The sequence below is a fragment of the Spodoptera frugiperda genome, chromosome 5 (genome assembly GCF_023101765.2).
Source record: "Spodoptera frugiperda isolate SF20-4 chromosome 5, AGI-APGP_CSIRO_Sfru_2.0, whole genome shotgun sequence".
Lineage (NCBI taxonomy): Eukaryota > Metazoa > Arthropoda > Insecta > Lepidoptera > Noctuidae > Spodoptera > Spodoptera frugiperda.
In genome coordinates this window covers 1512052-1538204 of record NC_064216.1, presented here as the reverse complement: position 1 = coordinate 1538204, position 26153 = coordinate 1512052, and the positions used below count along the sequence as shown (strand labels likewise).

General features: G+C 34.7%; 1 protein-coding gene across 2 annotated transcripts; it reads left to right on the top strand.

Annotated features, from left to right (window-relative positions):
- The first annotated feature begins 5958 nt into the window (after positions 1–5958).
- LOC118271604 (zinc finger-containing ubiquitin peptidase 1) lies at positions 5959–19466 on the top strand. Of its 2 annotated transcripts, XM_050693849.1 has the most exons (17): positions 5959–6150; positions 8245–8521; positions 8885–9210; positions 9298–9362; positions 9440–9550; positions 9821–10129; positions 10657–10767; positions 11140–11259; positions 11662–11836; positions 12382–12505; positions 12912–13071; positions 14324–14415; positions 14957–15087; positions 15602–15690; positions 16444–16584; positions 17088–17170; positions 19125–19466. In XM_050693849.1, the coding sequence occupies exons 2-16, from the start codon at positions 8247–8249 to the stop codon at positions 17121–17123; spliced, it is 2265 nt and encodes a 754-aa protein (XP_050549806.1). In that variant the 5' UTR covers positions 5959–6150; positions 8245–8246; the 3' UTR covers positions 17124–17170; positions 19125–19466. The 2 variants fall into 2 exon arrangements, with proteins under 2 accessions (XP_050549806.1, XP_050549805.1); XM_050693848.1 differs by lacking the exon at positions 19125–19466 and having other exon boundaries at positions 17088–17957.
- Positions 19467–26153: the final 6687 nt, after the last annotated feature.

Below are 26153 nucleotides of genomic sequence, written 5' to 3'. Positions count from 1 at the left end.
GTATTGAGTATTTTATGGGTAGTTTGAATGGTAGTAACCAGAGAATAAGGAACGAACCTTTTTTTTCATACATTAAGAACAGTTTCAGGAACCAACAAAAATTTTCTCTTCTATCGTAAACCAAAGCCTTTTGAAACAATTCAACAACTAATTACTTTAATCATTACCCTGAACACTCCAACTTAGAACGCCATTGTTCATAACTAAGTATAGACAGCCGTTTATTGGATTCTCAACTTTTTAACCTTTGGTGTAAAGTCGATAGTCCATTGAAGATTGTAACGGGTTCATCAACCTGCTAGAATCTTCTAAGTAGTTTTAAAATGAGCTTAGTACATAGTTCTTTAAACTGAAAGGATTAATAAACGCTAACTAATAGGGATGATAACGGAGTATGACATTAAAAATCTATTTAGTCCGTCAGTTAGGTAATGAAAAAATATTGCGCATATTATTTTTTTATTTTGTCATATAAGATAACAATACTTAGATAAAACGAATCAAAGTTCAGGAGTGGGTGGAAATAGTGACGTCACACGATATTTTAAATCAATATATCTTCGAAATAAGAAAATAATAAATATGTGTCTATTGTTATAAAAATAGAATCTACAAGGCTGACTAAAAATAGAATCTAAAATTAAAATTAGTCATCTACCCTCTTTCCTGATAATTATACTTTTTAGAAATGAATAACTTTTCGAGTTATACGTACAGTCTAAAATTATTTAAACTAACCACTGAAAAACGATGAACGAAAACATCGTGAGGAAACCTGGGCTTCTAATTTCTAGTATAAGTTTGAAATGGCCAACCCGCGTTGTGTAAGCGTGGTGATTAATGCTCAAACCTTTTTTATGAGAAGAGGCTTTTGGTCAGCAGAGGCCACTAATAGGTTGTTGATGTTGAAAAAAACAACAAAAATGTAGGTAATAAAATTCACTAGTTATCCAAGCTAAAACTTCTTGCAACAACTCGAACTATGAGACAATCTTTATAAAAGTATGTACCCGCTAGGCAACCACGTATTCTTTTATAAACCCGTCTGCAAGTTGCCATAAAGCGATATTACTTAGAATTATTGCCCTTTTAGTTGAGTGGCTCAACTCGCGGCTGTGAAAACGTAAATTTAAACATTATTTGTATTATGCCAACAACTTTATATCATAAAAAAATAAGAGTGAACAACCCTTATCACTTTTGGGGTATGGAAAGTAGGTAACCGATTCTCAGACCTACTGACATCGCATATAAAATTTGGTGAAAATCGGTAAGCCATCGAAGCGCTTCGCTCAAGACCTTGTGCGCACTGCTAGTCAGTGGAATTCTTTGCCGGAGTCTGTGTTTCCTGGTGATAGCCAGGTTATACCCACACAGGAATATATAATTCACTCGGGCATCAGGCGAGATAGCGGCCAAACGTCGACCCATCAAATTTACAATAAAAAAAAGATTCCTGTATCGAACAAAATTAGATAAGTATATACTTCTACTTCTCAGTGCTTAACAGAAATAAGCTAAACTATAAATGAAATTCCAGCTTATCTAACAAAACTTAAGAACGAAATTCCTTTGTCTCATTGTTGAATGTTAACAAGAAACATAGTTTTAAAGTTATTTGTATTTTAAAAGCGATACGAGTATCTAAAGTTTCTAGAGCTAAGTTCTATGCGCTGATGTTCGCTTTTGCATAACGAAAATGTACGCGAAAGTGCTATCAAGTCGCACTAAGTTAGTTTACTAAGTTACGTACGTTGGGGGTCGATGTTATGTAAAGAGATACCAGGTACCTAACATTCGATATTTACCTACTATGTATATAAGGGAGAAGGCTGGCTATTTCTTCGGTCAGAAGATAAGCATTGCCATTCAACGTGACAATGCGGCCAGTCTTCTGGGAACGTTCCCCAGTGACAGTGATGCGGACGAGTACTTCGACGCCTAAAGAAGAGATTTTTATTTTATTTTTCGTTATTTTAGTTTTAAGTTATAGTAAGTTGTACATATTGTTTATGATTATGTAGTGTAAATATTTTAAGAAGTTTTATGTTAGTATTTTACGTTAAATTCCAGTTTAATTTAGTTTTTTTGAAAATTTTTGATTATTTTTCTATAAAAAGTATTAAATGTTAGGTATATGATGGTAGAAAAGATCTACGTAACTACCTTTTAAAATGCATCTAAATAGTAGCAGCACAGAGCCTCGAATTGTGTTCAGTATATGGCAATAGGCTCACCCCCTTTTACATGGGACTTATAACACAAATGGTGAAAAGTAGGTGTAATCGTACATAGTAAGTACAGCGGCATTACGTGCCGTAATGTGAACCTCTGCCTACAGGGATAAAAGGCGTGACGATACGATATGTTTGTAAACGACTCAGGTTGTATTTTACGTGGGGCAACATTTCATTTACACACAACCTGCAATACCAGAGGAGTTTTACCTCTCCTTATTTATTTACGCCCATAGGGGCGACGTCATCGCGTACCACCGACACGATTCAATTACATTTAAAAATTATAAGACCACAATACATAAGTCATTATTATATAAAAAAAGTTTCTTTAAAAAACTAGATAGTTGCTACTAACGTTTACGTTTGCCGCAATTTTATGGCAATCTGTGAGCAACTTTCATAACCGAGTTGCTAAATCTACGCAGCGATCAGCGTTCAGTATGACAATGGATATCGAAGAAGCAGCACTTGCTCTCATTTTATTACGTCGTCAGCCGTCGACGGCAACTTTAAAACCGGTATAATCTTAACGGATCTTGGCAGGTCTGAACTACGTAGTCATCGAAGGCTACAGCAACTGAAAACTGTTGACGATTAGCGGAACTCGAAACTCGAGTTGCTATGTGTGCGCGGTTCAATTGAAATATATGTAAACAGCTAGTTGCCAGTTGCCAGTTGCTCCAATAGTTGCTCCATGTGCAAAGCGACCATTATTATATAATACAATCTAACCCTTTACACTTATTGCGCAGCCTTCTGCACGTAATTCAGACCTGCCAAGATCATCGTAAAATTGAAGCAGTAGACCCATGTATGTGCCCTCACTAAGTCTTCATATTTAGCGCGCAGTCCGGTAAATATTCCTTAATAAAAAATAAAATAAATTAAACATCTGACTAATGGATTAATTAAACATCAAATAACACAAACCTTTACTGCCATAAACAAATGAATTAAACATTTTTATTTTTCTTTATTGTAATGTTAATGTTAACCAATTCTCTATGGCAGCAGTCATCAATTCAAATTAAGTAAAACGTTCGAACCCGCGCTTGGGGGCAACGGCCGGAGTTTTGCAAATAATTCGTTTGAATATAAAGTATTTGTAAAGGGTTGGAACTTGGGCTCGATGTTTTATAGCCAGTTTATTTGTAGGTAGTATTTCTTTTAGTTACCTTTTCTTTTAACGTCATATAGGTACCTACTATAGATTAACCTCTTGATTGTCGGTGTGAAAGACACAATATGTAGTATGACCGGTATTTAATGTTGTTTGTTTATTTTATTAGTGACATTTTGAACTTCTTGCCTTATTATTATATCAATTTATTATGCCTGCTTAAATTATCTTGCAAAAACATGTATTATGATCTTAAATTGGATTGAAATAAATGAAATTTAATAAATAGAAAATAAATTGTTTCTCGGATGGATCCGCGTTCCGGCACACGACAGGCTAATTAAATATAATTATGTAATAGTTATTTGTCCCATCATCGCGAGATGAGTTTAAGTATCGCTTGTGCACAGGAATGCATGCTTAAACTGGAGGTAAGTACTACAACCTACCCATACTAAATCAAACCTTCTATTAATAAGCATGTCAGAGTTGTTCTCAAATTTCTGTTTAAAGTTTAAAGCTAGCATAGGTTACAATGACGATACTTACCCTTTTATTTTGTGATAGTTGTACCTAGCTTTTATCTTACCTAGTTAGGTTACCTACTGGATAAACTAGATTAAATTACTTCGGTCAAAGCAAACGTTTCATTTTCTTAATTAGTTTTATATTACACTACTCTGTAAAACAAACTAGATCTCCAGACTTGATCTTGAACAAGTTTAGATTAAAACTATAATACTTATTACTAGTATCTCTTGTCAAACTAAGCTTATTTGTGTTTATTTTATTATAGCACTTTGTTTCCCCAACATTCAAATTAATCTTGCCTTGTTTTGGTAATACATTTTAGCATTTCTCGTAAACAACAAACTTGGTCTACACATTACAACCGACCTCCTTTTCCGCTCCTTAACCTCTTTTCCTATTTGTTATACAACCACTGTTATGCTAATGAGACCCTAAAATTATTCCCAAGTTAAATTATCTTGGAAACCGGACCTAAAAATTCTGCTACAAGTTTACGAAATATTTTTAGTGTGGGAGAGCCATGCTTCGGCACGAATGGGCCGGCTCAACCGGAGTGATACCACGGCCTCACAGAAAACCGACGTGAAACAACGTTTACGTTGTGTTTCGTCGTGTAACTGAGGTTACCGGAGGCCCAATGCCACCCTTCCCAATCTTCCCAATCCCCGATTACCCTACAATCCCCAATGCCCCAACAATCCTTAAATTCCTAACCCCAAAAGACCGACAACGCACTTGTAACGCCTCTGGTGTTTCAAGTGTCCATGGGCGGCGGCGATTGCTTACCATCAGGTGATACGTCTGCTCGTTTGCCGGCGCGTTCCATAAATCCCACTATGCATTACAATTTACAAGGCTATCTGCATTTAAAGCGTCGGTGCGACAGGCGAGAATACCTTCCACCTTCCAAAGACAAAAATGCAACAATATTTTATTTTATTTGAGTGACAAGCGGTGTTTAGCATAAACGTCCAATATGTATGCAATGGCGGCTCGTTTTCCCGCCATTCCGTCGAGTTTTTCTTTTTACATTATTTTCCTTTTTTTTGTAAATGAATTTAATATGTAATCGTGTCGAGCTGGGTAAATGATACTACAGTGTTATAGTATGCAAACTGGGTACCTAGGTTTTGTGTTTTGACTAGAAACTCGGTATTATTGTAGCTCATAACACTTTGGCATAATTAGGTAGGTATTGTTCTTTATTAAAAATGTTTGCGCAGAAACTTCATGGCTTTACGTATACTTTTATGACTATGTGTATGTTCATTTTTATTTTTAGAAAACTCATAATAACTGAATGTGTGACGACAAATGTCCTTTCGGTATTTCTATGCTATAAGATTTGATTGATCACCTTTAAAGTAGTTCTTCTGTTGATGCATTCATATCACTTCCTGTATAACAAGTTATATTTACGTAGGTATATCTCACCAAAAGTCATGGTTAAACGAATAACTTAAACTAACACTATATTGGCGCCCAACACGGGACCAGAAAATATCGATCGAAAATATGAAATATCGATATATTCATAGAACTTATATAAGCTATAAGAATATACTTATGTTAACTTAGATGTAGTATTAAATAATACTTAATTTATGAGTTTAAGTTCAGTAAAGTAAGATCCAGTTAGGAAAATTATTAAAAAAAAAATCTTTAAGTAAAATTTAAAAAACGAAATCATATTGGAAGCTTCAACTTTCACTACCTACCTAACAGAACCTACGTTGAAAATACAAACAAACGAAACAAAACTACTCCATCTAGCGTATTTCCAGTAAAACACTAACTTCGCGTATGATATTTTACCACCCTTAAAAGGCTTCGCGTGAGGAAAACCTTTCAACCAATACTGCATAGAGGGCGCAACATTCACCCACATGAGAAAACTACACCATTAAACTCAAAATTATAAAATAAACAAATTAATACAATATAATATATGAATTTTCCTAATTATTACAATGTAAATAACAAAAAATTAAGTTCAAAACATATCCGCTTGGTGCGTCAGTGTGTCGGCAACACACACGCATGCGTAACAGCGATCCTTGTTTTTCAATGTCCAAAAAATTCATGAATGACGGCAATCACAACCTATCGCCAGTAGTATTAATATAATTTGTAATTTTAATGTTAAAAAATGCTAGTTATAATCGCATATATTAACGAAATTGTACCAATTAGATAGTGTTCCGGACAAAAAACAGTGGAATTGGATTATTCTATGACAATAAAATACTAAATAAATCGGTGAGTACATTATCTATATTTTGATGTTTTTATTACTGAATAAAGCATGTTACGCAATGGTCTTACATTTATTCAGCCAACTTGGACGAACTGTGATAAAGGAGGTTTAATATCTTTTGGTAATTTATTCGTTTGCCATTCGTGTTTCCGCGATTTCCTTGAAAACAAAACTGCGGTAATTTTATCGATTTGACACTTTCGCCCCAATATAGTTATTGTGGTCGGTTTCTATGCGAGCTCATCATTAAAATAAATCAATTTTTCGATCATTAGGACTGTAGACATATAAGGTCAGAATCAAGGTCTATTCAAAGTGCGTTGTAGACATCTACATAATCAATATTATTCTATTTTTGTTCGGTAAAGTTACGTAGATTATTTATTTAGGTCAATAAGATTGGATCAAGAATGTTATTGAAGCGGCATAAGTGGATAATAGATGTGTTTTTATTGGGAAAGCATGTGTGCGTCTTGGAAAACCTTATGACAGTGGAATAATATCAAAATATTATGACTTTTGGGAATGATTTTGAATCGCAATACCGTTAGAATGAGGAAGAAGGAAAGATGAGAGAAGAAATAAGAAGAATAGTGATTGCCCTATTTGAATTTAATGACTAACATTAGTATCAATCTACTTAGGTATCGATAATAATGCGTGCCAAGAATACAAACTTCTTAAATAAAATGTCTATGAGACGGGGGCCCTGATTTAAGCTTAACGTATCACTGGCTGGATATAGGTCACTTCCTAAACGAAAATTTATGTTTTCCGCAACCAATTTACCGTAACGTTTATGAGCTTACATGTACGCATCGGCCGGATTTAGGATTTTTTTTTTCAAATTAAACTCGCTTTTGGAACTTTTATCCTAGTTTTAAAAGTGGAAAAGTCTGTTTCGTAGTGTCTGATTAAGTTCAGTCTAATGTAAGTATAGTCTATAGGTAATATTAAGAAGAATTAAAACTAAAAATCTAATATATTTAGTGTAGCATGGATTTCCGCAAAGTTACACCAGATTCTATTCCATATATTCAGTCTGATAGTTTTACTAAATATCAGTCTATTAGCATCTTATTCAGATTTTGCGAAAAATACCAATACCTAAATAAGTAATTTTGTATAGGTATTGGTACGTTCCTAATGTTACATACGCTGTGCCTTTGGCTGTTGACTGACTTAAAAGGTATTCAAGGTCGAAATTCTACTATTCTAATTCTTGATTAGGTATCTATTTATTAATGATTTATCGGTCTCTTAGACAGAAAAATAGCCATACCTTGCCTCTTGACATTGAGTTACGACAGAAACCATCACTGTACGGACAGCTGGCCCTGCATTTCTTTTTATCTCTCCTACCAAGACACATTAAAATCATAATAAGCTAAAAGTTCCTACCACTAAATAATTTCTGGTCTATCGTCAATTTTGACGTGACGTTTATTAAAGTTTACTAACCACATAAAAATTAGTATTCATAGCAGCAGCAGACGGTTTCGCGACCAAATTAATGATGTTAAACGTTAAACGCGAACATTAAACTACTTATAAAATTGCGAATTGAGTTTCGGAACATTTTTAACGCGTTTTGCGCACACAATGCTGATGTTTAGGTATAAAATATGTAGGGAAGAATTTGTTTTGTAGTTTTGTTTCCTTCATTATACTTTACGTTGGAATACAAATTAATTAAACAGCAATTTAGATGTAATTTTTGTTATCATCACGTTGTTCTTTTTTTATTAAAACATCATCTTTGTTTTTTTTTTAATTTTAAGAAATCTTCAAATCGTTATGTGACATGTGTAAAATCTCTTTGGTGCCTTTTTGCGGAGTCTTGCGGCATTAGTTTAAAGCTTACGACATTACAAGTTCATAATTTTGTTGTTCAATCGTACTGTAGATTACCTAAGTAGCTTTTTTAAGAGGGAAAATCATCATTCAATGACGTATCCCGCCTTGGGCGAGGCTGGAGGAAGTGTCAGACTCTCACTGACTAAAAGCCACTCGATTCCTGCTCCTGCTTTTCGAGCCAAAGCCCCGGTAACCCGCTAGGCAGTCCGCAGACTACTTAAAGTCATCTCATTTTACAGAAATGGCTTCAAAAACAAACAAAGTGTCGCCTTCGTCGGGCAAAATGTCGACCAGCCCATTTCCCTACACGTGTGAGCTTTGCGGTGCGGAAGGCCTGACGGATGAGGGCATGAGATCCCATACTTTAGAAGCTCATGTCAATGGAAGACCAGAATGCCCGTTTTGCGATTGTGCGGTACCACAACCGCAGTTAGTGGGACATGTTCAGAAGGCCCATCTGCATTATTTGACTCCTGAGAGGGAGCTCATGGCGTTTATTGATGACCAAAGCCCGAGGTAAGGTTTTCATTTTCTTTTTCCTCTAAGGGTTTCAGACGGATATTTTTACAGTTGTAGATATTTTGATCTGAGGCTGTTATTAGAGGAACAGTACGAATTTTACCTATTACCGAAGATCTGATCTACTTGGTTAAAGTTTCACAGATAACCTATGCTGCCTGTTAACGTTGCAATTTTATTTGCTTACTTTAAAAGAAAGCCTGATGGAAATTTGAGAATACTCGTACCTACACGAACAATTTTCAAGTTCTCTGGATGTAACTTTTGCGTTCCTTCTTAGGTGGAGCCCGATGGAGCATGGAGCCCCACAAACTTTGTGTACTATAAAAGACTTTAGATTAACAATTGATTTTTTTCCAGTTTCGACGAAGACTCAAAAATGACGACAACAGATAGTTGTAGCTACAATACGCCAGGGTCAATAAATGGGTGGCACAGTCCAGACAATTCGACGCAGTATCACAACGGAGCTATTTCCAAAAACCTCAACTATTATAACGGGTACCAAGAAAAGGAGAGCTATAGTAAGAGTGAGAAAGAAGAAGAAAAATGTTCACGGTCTCCAAAAAATATTAATCTTGTCAATGGACTGAAAAATATCAATATTAGTAATGGTGTGGTTCCTAAAAAGGCTCAAAGCAGACAAAATTCTTATGACGGTGATGTCAATGGAATTGATAGAAAAGGTATCCTAATTTAGACGTTTTTGCTTTCTCGAATAGGTATGTAGGTATTTTTATGAAACAAATTAACAATAGGTACTTTTATTTCAGGTGCGATTTCTAGTCCAAGTCATAATAGTTCAGGTAGTTACGAGGGGTCACCAAATAAAAATAAGGTAATAATTTAGGCACTAATAAAGATGAAAGTCTTAATTTTCTGACACCAATTATTATCTTACCTTTTAATTTGCAGTTGTCAATGGCTAGTGCCGGGCAAGGATCACCTCTTAGGTCTCAATTAGCTTTAAAATTAAAACCTAATACACCTAAAAAAAGTGCTCCTACACCAAGCCCTTCAGTACAGGTAAGATTAGAACCTTTTTTAGGAACCGTTACTTCAATAAAATTCCTTTGCATTACCTCTAGTCTATTAAAAAAAAACTATACCTCATTATCGTATTGTTTATTGTCAAAATTTGTAACGTCATTTTCGAACTGTCAAATCTCGTTGTGTTTATTACCCGCGAACATTGTTTTGATAAAGAAAAATTCGACAATAAACTTTGAAAATAAATTAAAACCGTATTGAAAACAACTTATTTCGGTAAAGTGAACATACGAAATTTATTTGCAGTGTCTCTTATGTGATTTCACGTCAACATGTCCAAGAAAATTAGAGGAACATATAAATCGTGCTCACTTCGATCTTACGTCGCCTTCGATAAATGCTAATGCTAATTCGAACAACCCGACGTTGGGGTTGACGAACCCCACGATAACCCTGGACAATCCGACGCTGGCTTTGAGCGCGATGGCCATGTCACCTGGGCCCCACAGTTCATCATACCAATGCCCAATTTGTGAGAGAGAATTCGCACACGCCAACGAAATTGAAGTCCATGTAAATGTAGAACATCGAGACATATTGAGTCCACAGAAAGCCGTGAGTATTATAATCTAATCAGACTACATTTTTAATAAGTAGAGTAGGTCAAAACTTCAATTCCATTAGTATTAGTCTGTCTGTCACTAATGTAGGTGAACTATTTCATCAGTTTAATAAACTATCACTCTATTCCCTCGAGTTTATTCCAAACATTCACACTAGAACACGACAAAAGATATTACAGTTAAAAATATTAGAAAAAACCCAAGAAGTACCATAAAATCGGGTTTGTTTGATAGGGTCAACCATTAGGGTAATATCAACCCAAACTTTTAGAACAATGAAAAACTATGTATGCTTTGTTCTAGATTCCTATTGGTTAGGATTTGGATCAAAGTTACTCCAGTGGATCAAAATAACCCGAACTCATTTATTTTTATTATTTATTCAATGCTTTGTGTACAAAACGAACGGCTTCATGCCCAATAGCTTTCTCTACCAACATTCTCTTAACTTACCTGGTACCTAGGGACCTACTAAATAGTTACTACTAAACTATAAAGCTAATGAACTTGTCTGTGCAGGACCAGGTGGACAATGCGTCATGCAACGAGGATGTGGTGATGATGGAGGAGAGTCCGGTGAGCAACTGTCCGGTCTGCTGCCAGCCACTGCCGCTGTCACAACACGAGCTTGTAAGAATCAATAATAAATTATTATTGTTAATAATTTTGAATATTTTTGTAATCTTTACTATCTAAACTAAAGTAGGAACAGTTTTTGTTGATATTTTATTAACAAAATTGTGCTATAAACTCTGTCCATCCTGTAATCTTGAATGCACACTAAAAATGTATCCCAGCAGGCTGAGACACATTAAGCATTTGCTTAAATAAGTTCAAGTAGCATCTTTTCCATCCATAAATTAGGAGTAAAAGTGAAAAAGTAAAATTTTTATAGTTGGTTTTTGGTCCTTGGCAACAATCTTTAGTTAAATACGACAATTAATACACAAGAAACAAAAGTATTTTTAGGAAAATTACTGACTAATATTATTTTTGTTCTAGATCCAGCATATTGAGGAACACTTTGAGAGAGGAGAGGAGTGTGGAGCGACATCTGGTCTATCAGCAGCGGAGAGGGAGGCACAGAGAAATAGAGAGGAACATGAATTCCAGTTGTTACGGGTAACTTTATTTGTTTATATAATTCATAACATTAAATTAATTATGTTGTGGTTTCCGATAACTCAGATCTAGGTGAGGCATAATGAATTTTTATTATGTGTCTTTTAGAGAAATGGTTCTTATCTTGTTGAAACTAAGGACTTATTTTATATGCATAAACTTAATTTTACTTAAGATACCTGTTCTGTACCTAGCTATCTAGTTCTATAACTCAAAGAGAATTCTGTATTTTAAACTTAGCCAAACTTCAATAACATTTGTCAAAGTAATGGTTCAATCAATAAATAAATAATAAAGTACTTAAAACATTAAAACCCTGCACACAGTGACACATTATAGAACAAAATATCATAGTAAATATACTTATAAATAAATTGATTATTACAATATTGCTTTACCCAGGCACAATACGGCATGGAGGAAGACGATGAAGAAGGCTACACTCACCGGGCAACGAACAGTCTCAAGCGAGCAGTGTACAGCGGAGCCCTGTCTGTAGCGGGATACTACGAGCGCAGCCTCGGATTACGCAGGGCTGCGGCCTCGGGAACTGATACTGGCTCATCAAGGACCACTGGTCAGTTCCAAACAGAATTGTAATTAGAATAAAAAATGTATTTTATTCTTCTCGTTTTATAAATGCCTCTCTGTAAAAACAATATTTTATCTTGACTCAGATGTGTGGGCATTTACTTTAAGTTAGTTAAGAAGCAAGCTATCAGTAAGGGTAAAAGTGTGGGAGAGCCATGCTTCGGTACCAAGTCTCACAGAAAACTGACGTGAAATAACGCAACAAAACACAAGCATGTTTGTTGTGTGAATGATGTTACCCGAGGCCCAATTACCCCCATCCCTAATATTCCCAATCCCAAATCTCCTCTTAAACAACCCTTACATTCCTAACCCCCAAAACCCGGCAACACACTTGTAACGCCTGTGGTGTTTCGGGCTTGCCATGCGGCGTGGTATGCGGGCCATGGGCGGCGTCGATTGCTTACCATCAGGATCCGTCTGTTAATTTGCGTATACTATAAAAAAGACTGGTATTTGATATGGGACCAATAACTAGCGCTCCTTATAAGATTTTCGATCAAATTAACTAATTAATGCTTTTTTTTGCAGGCCTCTTAGAGAGGATAGCTCAACTGAATGCTCAGAACCCAAGCATAGTGAAGACGTACCTGTGCAGTGCGGTGGACCACTACGCCAGCACTTACGGAGACAGGGGCTGGGGGTGTGGATACAGGTAATACACGTTTTGTTTTTAGATAAAGTAGTCTAATATTTATTTGTAAAAACAAGATACGAGATTAAATTACAATAGAGCTGTTTATGTCCCTTGTTTCGTCAGGTCTAAGGCTAAAAGGATTTACCGGGGCTCTAACTCGAAACAAGAGTAGAAACGGGGTGGTTTTTAGTCAGTAAAAGTCTGACATTGCCTCTCGTCTCAGCGAGGGCGGAGCAGTCGTTCGATATCCGATCCCTATCAAAAAAAGGGCATAGGGCCTCCTCCAGGGTCTGACAGATCTCAGCACACAGCTTCTTGGTCTCTGTTTAATAGGATCAGATGATCCAAACATACCACCTTTACATGTGTTTTATAACGATATATTTTAACATTTCAGTTATTATAACACAACTATATTTGGCAGGAACATGCAAATGGTGCTGTCGTCCCTGATGCGGCACCCGCAGTACGTGTCCCTGCTGAGCGGCACCCTGGAGCGGGAGCGCGACTGCGACTGCGTGCCGTCCATCCCGCGCCTGCAGCTGCTCGTCGAGCGCGCCTGGCAGCTCGGCTTCGATACACAGGTGAGGTAACAAAACTACAAACTTACTATTTACTAGCTACTTCCGCGCGGTTTCACCCGCTCTGCTTAGCTCCTGTTGGTCATAGCGTGATGTTTTATAGCCTATAGCCTTCCTCGATAAATGCACTACCTAACACAAAAAGAATTATTCAAATCGGACCAGAAGCTAAGCTTAGCTTAGCTTAGCAGTAGTTCCGGAGATTAGCGCGTTCAAACAAACAAACTCTTCAGCTTTATAATATTAGTATAGATTTCTTACATGACTAACCGCCGTACTCAGAGTTATTTAATAATTACTTAACCCAGTCCTTAGTAATTGTTTTCGAAACAAAATCGTTACTAAGGAATAGTTTAAGTCATTCTTTAATGACTGAGTACGGTAGTAAAAGTTAATGTGGACTAGTATTAAGATATAGAAGAAGACTGTTAGGTGTCTGTGTCACTTTTATGTTGGTGGAAATGAAAGTGACGTTAAATGTCACCTATCTTAGCTTAGGGTTCCTTAAAATTTAGGAGAAGTGAGAAAACAAGTAGTTGTAAATCCGATTTAACTTTACTTTTATAGTCGTATGTATATTAAAAATTGGGCCAAATCATCCGTTCTTATATGAAATAGCCAAATCGATAAACAGTAAACGAAAATATTTCCATACGAAGATTATATTTTTGAAGATATTATTATGATATTGAAAGGAATATATAACCTTATTTAACTTGGCCTCATCCCAAGTAGGTTGTGATTTGGTGCCTGACCCTAATCGAGGTTGATGTCTGTAGTCTAGAATAAATTCATCTTATCGTTAACTACATGACTATAACAATAAAATACAACGTAAACATACTGCGTAGGTACATTTCGGAGAGTGTGCGGGGGAATTACACAACTTGATTCCCCCTAGTCCTTTCCATCATCGAACCTCAAGACTATCAACGATGTACCACCGCTTCATGGTGGATATTCCACCTACTCTCTTGTCTTTACTTCTCTAATTATCTCTTCTGATAATTAAAGATCATAGACGCGATCTCCACATTGGTGACCCCGACGTGACACAACGCAAGCCTTGTTTCGTTTTACGTCGATTTTCGATGAGGCCGTAGTATCACTCCAGTCGAGCCGGCTCATTCGTGCCGAAGAATGACACTCCCACACTTGAAATAGATTACTTTAGGGACTTAGCAAATTTCTAGCATTGTCACGATATTAAACTGAGACATTTATATTGTAATTAGTGTATATTTGTATTACGCAGGGTTCAGAACAGCTCGGCTCCAAGCTGTACAACACGCGGAAATGGATCGGTGCCTGCGAAGTGGTCACTGTGCTCTCCTCGCTCAGGATAAGGTAAACGAATCATCATCATCATCATCGTCATTGGCATATCGGCCAAGATGCTGAACATAGGCCAACCCCAAATAACTATTGCAGCTCTGTGTGATCAATTATTTATCGAATAAAAAATCATGACCTAAAATTAGGGCCAATTGAAATTAGGGAGTTATGAACAGCATTCTTACTATTGTGTAGACCATGAGTTCGTAGACTATACATATATATTATACTGTTTAGACCACTAGGTAGCTATTTAACGGCACTGCGTTATCTCTATGTTATCTCTAAGAGGCAATAAATAAATAAATCCTAATAAATTAAAAATACTTAATTTTTCTGAGAGCTAATAAGACACATGACGTGGATGTGGATCTTCTTTTTCGGCTGATGATGATAAAAAATGATGTTAAACTGATCATAAAGATGATGTTAAAATGATTTTATATTTTTTCTTATCCCATGTTCAAAAATCCCCACAGTTTCTTGGTCAATCCAATCTGCATATGTCTTCTGTGTTAAATATTATCATAATTATATTATATTACTTCCGTAGATGTCAGCTAATAGACTTCCACAAGCCGACGAGCGCGGACGGCAGCCACCCGGCCCTGTTCGACTGGGTGCTGCGCTACTTCCAGGACGACCCCTCCGGGTTCAAGGCGCCGCTCTATCTGCAGCATCAGGGTAAGCAGATTACTAGAGGATCCTGGTTACTTCTGATAAATTAATTAGCATTATCTATGTAATCATTATCATTATCAGGGCTAATTTTGTGGGAAATTAGTTGTATTACCACCTCCTGAGAGGAATAAGTTGAATTCAGTCACCCTGTACATTAAAAAATCAATTGCTGTTCGTTAATCTCGCTAAAACTCGAGAAAGTTTTGGTCTTGAATTATTTGTGAGGTCCAGGGGTTTAAAAGGTGAGGAAAACATGTTTGAGGCGGTACGACGTTTGCTGGGTCATCAATATATTTCCTATGGTTATAAAACGTCAGGTCTGATTATGCGATTTGGTTTGCATAATAATAGGATACATTTTTAGTTTTTATTATACTGTAGATGTATTTTCAACAGACTGTATGTTGAAAATTGCATAAGAATATTAAGAAAAAATCGGTATTGTAATTTCAAAGCTGGGTTTAATGTACCATCTAATTTCCTGTAGTAATAATAATATATTTTTTACATCGTGCAGGTCATTCACGGACTATAATAGGTTACGAGAAACACAAGGACGGCAAGGCGACTTTACTAGTGCTCGATCCCTCACACTCACCCGCGCAAGTAACAAATTATTTATTTTGTTTTAATTTATTTAGTGTGTTATTGTGATGTTAGTATACTAGCTACATCCATAGCGTGATGTTTTATAGCCTATATAGCTCTTCGTTAAATGGACTATCCAACACAAAAATTATTATTAGCGTGTTCAAACAAACAAAATCTTCAGTTTTATTTATTGAAATATATGTAAAAAATGTTTATTGTGAAATTTTTGGAGTGACATAGAAGTGTTACCTTTAATTTATTTTCATATACTTAAACGTTTAATGTAAATTGAGAAAATCGTTTTGTATTAGGTATGTTGTGGTTTTGAGAAACGATTGAAAAGTGAAATTATTATCTATTATATAAAAATAAGTCGGGTTTTCCTTCCTGACGCTATAACTCCAGAACGCACGAACCGATTTACATGGTTTTGCATTTGTTGGAAAGGTCTCGGGCTCCGTAAGGTTTATAGCAAAGAAAATTCAGGAAAAAAAATCCAAGAATCATTGGTAGCGAAACGGAGTTCGCTGGGTTCGCTAGTGATTTATAAATGTCAATTAGAAATTACTGATTTTCGTATTTCACTCTCCTGACCATTTTCGAATTGCGAGTAGGGTAGGGTATAGGTTTCAATAAAAATTCAAAGAGTAATTATAAAAATATATATATTTCGTTATTTAACGTCCGTTACACCAGTCATACTTATGAGTTTATTTACTTAAAACTAAGTTAAAACAGCAATTTCCTAATCTCGGTACTGTGTGGCAGGTCCGTCAAGTAGTGTGCGGCGGGTCTGCGTCGTGTGCGGCGGCGCTGCGCCTGCTGCGGCGCGGGCCGGCCGCGCTGCGGGCCCGACAGTACCAGCTACTCGCCGTCAAAGGGGACATCGCCGACGATGCCGAGTATGAGGTAACTGTGTCATTCACATTTTTAACAAATAAATATGTTAACAAAATAAAATAAATGTGTTAGCCATGTGTGTATGTCTATATGTGCCATGTGTGTCTGTATGTCTATAGCCGTACCATATTTTATTGCTTAGAATATTTAAAAGTAACTGGAGTAGCGATTTGTGAACTAAAGAGAAAATAAATATAAATAAAATTAAATATATACTGTAGCAATATAATATGACTAATGACAGTTAATAGTAATTTGATTATCGTAAGACAGACTAGGTTAATTTATATAATCTTGAGAAATATGTTCGACTTTACTCGACTAATTTCAAGCCAGACCAGGGCCCACAAAATAAGTCGAGTATATTCGAGCAGCTACGCATGTAATCGTATACCGTTAATGTTATGAGTTACTTTTTTTACCTTTTGACTAATTTTGAATATTTTGAGGTATAGTAAGTTCGAAAGTCCGCGTAATAAACATTTTTCCCAATATTTGTTTCTGTGTTCCAGGCTAGTAAAGTCCTCCAATCAGTCCGCATCCCATAGGACAGGTGAGCGGGGCTGGCCCCCACTCCACGCACACTACGTCACAGGTAGCTAACTAACTAACTAACTAACTACATGATAATACGCCGCTCAACTTAAACTCTCTGCTTCAACTTGTAATACTTAGTTATTGTGTTTGGAACGATGTTTGATATTGGATAAAGTTGTTAAATTAATTAGTGAATAAACAATATAGAAGAATTGCTTTATCGAATTTCAAATTAATGGTATACAAACCTAGGCGAGCAATGGACACTTTTGAATAGGTCCTCAAACCGTCACAGAGCTCACCCCCTATGAAAAGTGAAAAGTACATTGTATAGCACGATTACGTGCCGTAATGTGCACCTCGACCTACCCCTTCGGGGATAAAAGGCGTGACGTTACAGTCACAGAGCACAATTTAACATTAATATGAATAAAATTCAGAACGTGTCTTATATCTTTACCTTACCTGATACAGTAAAAGTCGAGGTTTTTCTTTCATCAATATTAAGCAACCGCTAATTATCAAAAATTCATATATATGGAAAAAACACTATATTTATACAAAAATAAGTTCTTATTACATGGCACTTTGTTCAGTATCAAACATCGTCATAGACCTTTAAATAGAATCAACCGACGACATTATCTTTGTATTGTATTCTACCTCATTGCTATCGTTTCGTCAATTATTATTATCATTTCTGTCAATTTGTTAACATTAATAGTCAAATAAATAGCTCTTACTAGTCAAATATCCGGAATGCGTCAATATTTTAGTTAAAGAAAGTTAAATTTTTAATTATTATGTTATCGGCTTATTCACGTAACTGTTTGACGAGGAACTCGACTAGTTTCAGGCCATACTAGAGGCTTATATTCATGCATCAAACTACTCAGTAACTCAGTAGCAGCCCGATAATCACCGCGTCGTGTGTCACGGAATGCTGCTCATAAATATGAGCCTCTAGCATGGCTTGAAACTAGTCGAGTTCCTCGTCAAACAGCTACGAGAGTAAGCCGATAACATAATAATTAATTTAGTATGTCTCACGAAAGTTATAATACAATTTAAATTCTCCTTTTATAAAGTACTATTGTTAATATTTTTTCTATATTTTGCTGAGCCTTTCGAAATCTCATACTAAACTCTTCTATAGTAAATTAAATACTGATCTTATAAAAATCTTATGAAAATATTGACGCATAGTAACAATATTGTATAGTTTGTCCTCTAGACACTATAGTGTACATTTTAAGTAAGTAAAAACGAAATAATTTCTAGAAGCTTTAACTTAAATCCTTCATAGACTTGCAAACCTTTAAATGAATGTTCTTATATATAGTTTTCTTTATATTTTTCTTCGAAAACTTAACTAAAAATCCTATATAGAGTATTTTTACATACGAAATTTTAGTACATTACATATAATAAATCAAAGGAGATCATTACAGCTCTATATATTATTATTGGGCATTTTCTGAAAGTGAAATGATACGTATCGTAATGAAGATTCATCATTTTCATAACCTTTTTGAATAGAATTAGGTATCTGAAATAAAAGGCTCGTTTCCTACTAGACAAATTCAAGACTTTTTTCGAAACATCAACAAACGATAATTTCTTTTAATTTTGTATGAAAAAGTGCGTTATGACGTCATCACATGTTTACGTCAAATAGCAGACTTATTTCTAGAAAATTCGCTAAGCAATTTCGAAAATTAAGTAAATCATCAAATCTATGAATGAAAGTGTGATTATTTTTGAATATTTTATTGTATTGAAAAATCTAAATAATTTATTTTTCACAGACGAAACCCAATTTATAATATGAAAAGTTGTCTTTTTGTGTTACACTTTCAGAAAATGCCCAAAAATAATGATCTCCTTTCGCTTTTAAAAAACTAATAAACTAAGCTTACAAAGCAAAACATAAATTATTAACAACGACTTTGATTTTATCCAATGCCTACTATACGGAATCGGCGTAATTATAAATAAATAAAAAAACATAGTTACCATAAAAATACATATAGTTTTATACCAAATTAGCCGGTTGTTCACATCTCTAGTCATAGTGAGAAGCTGTTTATAATTATATAGTACATACAATACTTAATATAATATATATACATATAATATATGCTTTCATAACATTGCCTTCGAATAGATTAAGACCTGTTTAAGAATGGTTTTGGAATAGATTGATCTTAGGCGAACTTAGGAATGAGAAAAATATATATAAAAAGTACTATATCATATTTGGATGTACAATTTGATCCGATATTCTTTATCTAATGCTTAAATACGTAAAAATACTATACTTGTGGTTACTAAAATTAATTACACAATGCAAAATTAACAGATTTTTCGTATATAACGAGCTTTGAAAGTATCTGCCACAGCTTTAATGGGCAATACTACATCCCATTGTGCCTTGGCAGTAATTTTACAATCACTTATGTATTAATAAAGCAGTTTAGTAATATTGATTATTACGGTTTTATTTAGCATTGTTTGGGTCAAGCCGATCTTATAAATGGAATTTTACCCACTGACGTCAAATCGATGTGAAATTTGGTACACACTCTTAATCTTGATGACCATTCAAAACCGTTTTGACAAACATATTTTCTATGTATACTTGTTAAGCTACAATACGATACAATAGTACCTTAAAAAAGTAATTATGATACCTCTTCTCTTTCGTAAAGGATCAAACTATTCCAAAGCCTCAATCTCAATAATAAATAAATAATTATGTATAAGGTACGAAATACCGCAAAATGTCGACTTTACCTGACTGGGTTATGTTCATTCAGTTGTATTGATACACATGAACTAGTCAGGCAATGTCCACATTAACCACACTCTTACAAATCGATATAATAATAGATTTAAGCTACATATTAATATATTCAAATCAATAAACATTCCGGCTTACTCACTAAATTGTTCGAGGAGAATGCTCGATGAGTTTCAAGCCACAACGGGGCTCATAATAGGGATAATGACGGGGTATGAAAATTAAAAATCTATTCAGTCCGTCAGTTAGGTAATGAAAAAATTTTAGACACGTATTTTTTTATTTTGTCATATAAGACAACAATACTTAGATAAAACGAATCAAAGTTTAGGAGTGGAAGCATTTATACATGTGAAAATGTACCTAGAAGTAACGTTATGCCATATTTCAAATCGATATATCTTCGAAACTATTTTTTTCCGCGAGAAAATAAATAATGTCTAATATTTTAAAATAATATATATACAAAACGGACATTAAAATAAAAATTAGTCATGAGTAGCAATGTGACTTGAAAGTAGTCGAGCTCTCTCGACCAGTTACGTATGCAAGCCGTAGTGTTTAGTTAATATAATCAAATGGCTTGACAAACACGAATCTACTAGTTATTTTGCACATTCAGGGTTCCTAAAAGGATTGAGTATGTGCAAATGCCAGTACATCAAACTACCCAAATTTCGTTACGCATTATATCTCCCGAAAGGATAGGCAGAGGATGCACATTGTGGCACAATTTGTCTTTCTTTAACACATTTTCAATAATTCCAGTTTTTATATTCCGCAATCCTTTGTGATCGTAGAACGTGATGTTTTATAACCTCTTACTTATAAGAAAGAAAATAAAATAAGAAATCATTTGCGTTGTTCTTAAGTTAGGCATACTGGAAGCCAGTAACGCTCTTGTAACTCGGTATTTTATTTTAAAAAAAACTTTGGCCCACACTTGTACTTTGTCCTGAATCGTGAATGCGTTTACAAACATACAAGTTCACATACACATCACACCCAAAGCCGAAACAATTTTTTTTGGATCATACAGAGTTGATTTTTAGATAAATGAGTTTATACTGAATCCGTGCAGGAATCTAACCTACTACACGTTGCGCGGCAGCCGGTTGCCCAACCACCGCGCCAACTGTGTATTCTTTGCTGTTCATTGGGCGCTGAATTCTTACAGCCGGCAGACATTAAAAATAAACTAATACATAGCAGTTTTGGTGTACTGGCGTTTACACATATAATATAATAGAATTGTTTTAAACGAACAAGGTGCTTTGATTTTACTTAAACGTCTAACTTTAAAAGCACAGCTTGTACACGCGGTATCCATTTTTAATATTATGCCTAATATATTGTACACTTTTTACTGTCATTTAATGAGTTTTTATAACATTTTGTTGTTTGTTGTAACATTCTTTAAATTTACAAATCTATATTTTTCTTCGTCGTGTCAATATCAGTTGGCACAATGTGTTCTTTCAGTCTCCCATTCTTACTCTTTCTCTTACTCTCCTTTCTTCTTCTTTGTCTTTCAAACGTGACTCCACACTAGGTGTTCTTCCTGTGTCGTGAGTGCATTTATAAATATACAAATTCATGTACACAACAATTTTTAAATCTTACATTCTGATCAATCTGATTGGTTGATCCCTACACACAATATTCCTTTTATTTTGTGTAGATATCAACCTTGCAAATCATTGCAAAATGGTACATAAAACTTTAATCTTATATTTTTTTATTGAATGTTACAACAAATGAAAAAATGTTACTTAAATATTTTATTAGGATTGGCTTAAAGCGTCTACCTTTTACATTTTTACCCTAAATATCTTGTTAATTGTGTCAATTATATGAAATCTTACAAATTTTCCTTGTATTTATAATAATTAACGTTTTTGTTAATTCGTCTAGTAAGTGTTGTTTGACCAAATTGTTGTTTAACTCGTTAATGTTGTAAAATATTCTTTCTAGTTATATTTTGTGTGGGAGAGGAGTTTGTTCTGTTTTGTGATACTTCTTTATTTAAGATATTACTGTACACTTCGCGTATTTTAACTCAATCTTCTATTGTTTTCTTTTAACGTTGCCCCACACTAGGATTTTTCCTGTGTCGTGGGTGCGTTTACAAATATACAAGTTCACATACTTATGACACCTAGACTCTAAACAATTTATGGATCATACAAAGATTTATTCTGTGCGGTAATCGCACCCGCTACATGTTGCGATACGGTCGGTTGTCCAGCCACGCGCCAACGATGCGGTATTGTGTATTTCCTTTTCTAAATATTTAATCAATATAGTTTTCAATGTTTAATTCACTTCACTACTTTCAAAAAATCTGTTATGACCCATTTAAATTACTTTTTTTATGAAAATTAAGTACTGACTGATTGACTGACTTAGTAAACTAAGAACATTATTATACCTATGTTCGTATACGAATGTTAATGATACACTACATAATTTCTTATTTTCTGTAAATAAAAAGACTACAAAAACAAACTCCTCTCCACAAATATCGTAATTTGTATAAAAGTTTAATGTGAATTTGATGTTTCCTTTCTTAATGAATTGGTGTTAAATTGTGAATGTTGGGAACAAAACGTAAGATGTGAAAGATTTAGTATGTTGATGGTAACAGCAGGACTTGTATTTTAAGGAAAAAAAGGTATATTAGGGTGCATATAGGGAAACAGGTTTTCGGTACGGACATTCGGTACTGTACTGTGATACTACGGCCTCACAGAAAATCGACGTGAAACAACGGTTGCGTTGTACCCCCCTTTCCAATCTTCCCAATCCCCGATCCCCCAACAACTCCTAACCTCTAAAAGGCCGGCAATGCACTTGTAACGCCTCTGGTGTTTCAAGTGTCCATGGGTGGCGGCGATTGCTTACCATCAGGTGATCCGTGTGCTTGTTTACCAGTTTATTTCATAAAAAAGCTGCATTGATCAGTACCGGCCTGCCATACCGGTAACCTGTTTCTCAATATAAGCATCCGTAAGACAAAGTCGGCTTAAAAAAATCAAAACAATTTCAACATGAACGATTTTAATTTAGAATCGTATGTTATATTTTGTCAAAATTATGTTATTATTATTTTTAAAGCTAAAAAGCCTAAAAGTTAACACAAAAAATGTATTTTTAGTCGTTTTTGGCACGAGAATCACTGCTTTGTGTATTTCGTTTTAGAATTTTAGATTCATATTCCTGTTTTGTTATAAAAAGAGAAATATTAATAGATTTAATATAGCAATGGTTAGTTTGATTGTGATGGTATTTTTGTGGTATTGCAACAATAGAAAAGAAATAAAGTTACAAATGCTTTTTTCACTTAGGTTTATACGAAATGTTTCTCCTGTGTCATGAGTCTAAAGCCGACACAACAATTCGTTGTATTCGTGCATCACTCGAAACCGTACTAAGTTGCTCGTTGCCATATCCTAGTACGAGACTGGAAACTATTGAAAGTTACGGTCGTTGCCATGTCCAGTATCCTTAGTATGAGTTTGCTTTTACGTCGAACAAAATGAAAGCGCGTACGGCGCTCTGATTGGACGGCGCGAATAAATCAATCAATCAGAGCGCCGAACGCGAACTCGTACTAAGGATACTGTGCTGTATTTTTAATATGATACTTAACACCACATAAATTGTTTGAAGATAGACACAAATGAATGTTACAATATAGACATTACTAAAAAATATAGACAATATTTAATTAGTGTTGCCCAAATGCAAGAACAAGACGAGACTTAGCCAGTCTTGGTCTTGGTCTTGCGCCAATACACCTGGTCTTGGTCTTGGTCTTGGTCTTGCGCTCCCAGTCTTGGTCTTGGTCTTGGTCTTGCAGCAAGAGTCTTGCAAGTCTTGCAATTACCTATTAGTCTATTACTATTTATTAAAGTTTACTTTAAATCTTAGAAAAACGTATTAGAATTGGAACATTGTGAGCTTGAATTAACATAGCCATAGTAAAGATCAAGCAGATTAATAAATAACTGAAGATTTGATAAGAAATTCGAAAAATCAACTGACCTATATGTCGTTTTCCATGGAAGTAACTGTTAGTCTTAATAAACATTTATGATTTATAAGCTTACATTTGCTAAAACATGTAAAAAAGCCATATAAGTAATCAATTTTATAATATATACTTACTAAAATGAATTAAAATGACATCTACTACCTATCCTTACCATTTTATCCTAATCATAATACTACTTGCGTGATCAGTATAATGTATTCATTTTCATTCTAAGCACTCTGAAACTTATTTATTCTTTGGAACACCTGTACTCTTAAAATACGAAATTATTTTGCATGAGTATACCTCATGCGGCAATCAAATAGTGTCAAATGTTATGATTTCGGCGTGGCGGCAACGATTGTTTTAGATTTCAAAAGAAGCCGTGTATCATAACCATGTACTTCCGAAAAGCGGGAAATTTCTTTGAGAAGTAAGTACAAAACCTTTGATGCCGCATTATCAAAGTGCCGATGGTTAAAACATAACTATGCATGCACTCAGTTTAATTTTAATAGAATTTTTTTATTCGCTATGTTTATAGTATTAGTCGTAATGCGCATAGGTCCAGTATTTCATATTCTTTGATACAGTTTTTTGCGCCTCATAGAATTCCTAAGCGTACCTACCTATACACCGAACTGTTATAACTAACTACTCAGTGAAATAGCGCGAAGTCCTAGCTGCAAGACGCAAGAGTCTTGCAGGCTATGTCTTGTTCTTGCTCAAGTCTTGCACGGTCAGTCTTGGTCTTGGTCTTGCTGAAAAAGATCGCGGTCTTGTTCTTGGTCTTGGTCTTGCAAAAATGCAAGAACAAGACCAAGACTGCAAGACCAAGACTGAATTTGGGCAACACTATATTTAATCACTAACTTTCTAACCACAATAATACCACCATAAGCCAAGTAATGAAACAGTAAAATAAGCCAAGTATAGAATGTGTTCGGGCGAGTAGGGACGGTGATACATGCTTTAGTACAAATCGCTAAGGGTAAGCCTGTGTGTGCTGTTACTTACAATTAATTAATTAAATAATTAGTTATACTCTACCTTAGTTTAATTAGACGGACTGGTTAACTTGGCAGTAGGTTCATATCTTAGTAACAAAATTTGAAAATGTATTTTCTGTACAAGACAATGGTACAGTACATACGGACGGAGAAATTACATGTTAAAGATAAAAATGCAGTTTTGATATTTAGAATTATTGTGTAAATTAAATCGTGCATGACGTGACATTAGCAGCGTCAACAGTCGCTGCGTCATGTGTCGCACAATGCTGCTCATTTATATTAGTCTCTAGAATGCCTTGAAACTAGTCGAGTTTTCTCGTCAAATACTTACATGAGTAAGCCTATAACAATAAGATTTAATTAAATATGTCTCACAAATAGTGATGGGTGTAATACATTTATTAGTACTAAAATTATGTACAATATCAATTATTAAAGTTAGTCCTTCATATTCAAAATCATTAGTTGCCTTGTTCTATGTCTATACTAAAATACTATTTTAAATAATTGAAGATATGAAGCTACTGTCATGTTGACCAGTCCAAATAACCCTAGTCTTAGCTAGCATTCGAGTTGTTATGTTGATAACTGGATGGTTTCTATATTTTTTGGAAAATTGTAACATATTACACCTACTATGAATGATCTTATTATTAACCCTTGATGTTGCCTACCCTTACCATACCTTATTTATAGGCCTTACCACTAAAAAATAAATGTAAATCTAACAATAATGTATTAAACACATTGTAAAATAACAAATAAATACTGATGATTTAAAATAAATGGTATAAAATATTGTTACATTATAGAAAAAAAATACTATCAGTTTATCAAAATAACAATTCAATTTTAATTCAATTAAATATAAAATGCACTCATTCATGTGATATTTACTGAATATTATGTCTCACTTATTCATGTTTTAATCATAGAAACTGTAAAGCACATTTTTGCTTGACGGAAAACTTTCATATAGAATTAAATGTATGAAAATAGATATTGGGTGGTTAAGTGAAAATGTGCTTTATTTGGTATAGAGTATAATGAATTGTAAATGCTTTCGTTCACTGATGTAATGATAGATGAATATTACCTGTGATATGACAGACGTCTAGTCACTACACACTCTTGTAGATTACGTCGTTTTGAAAACAATTTAAAGGACAATTAACTTTGTATGTCATTC

Coding starts and splice junctions, on each gene's coding strand:
- LOC118271604 (XM_050693849.1), top strand. CDS start 8,247: ATGGCTTCAAAAACAAACAAAGTGTCGCCTTCGTCGGGCAAAATGTCG. Junction 11,260..11,661: donor ATGAATTCCAGTTGTTACGG/GTAACTTTATTT, acceptor TGCTTTACCCAG/GCACAATACGGCATGGAGGA. Junction 14,416..14,956: donor CTCTCCTCGCTCAGGATAAG/GTAAACGAATCA, acceptor TTACTTCCGTAG/ATGTCAGCTAATAGACTTCC.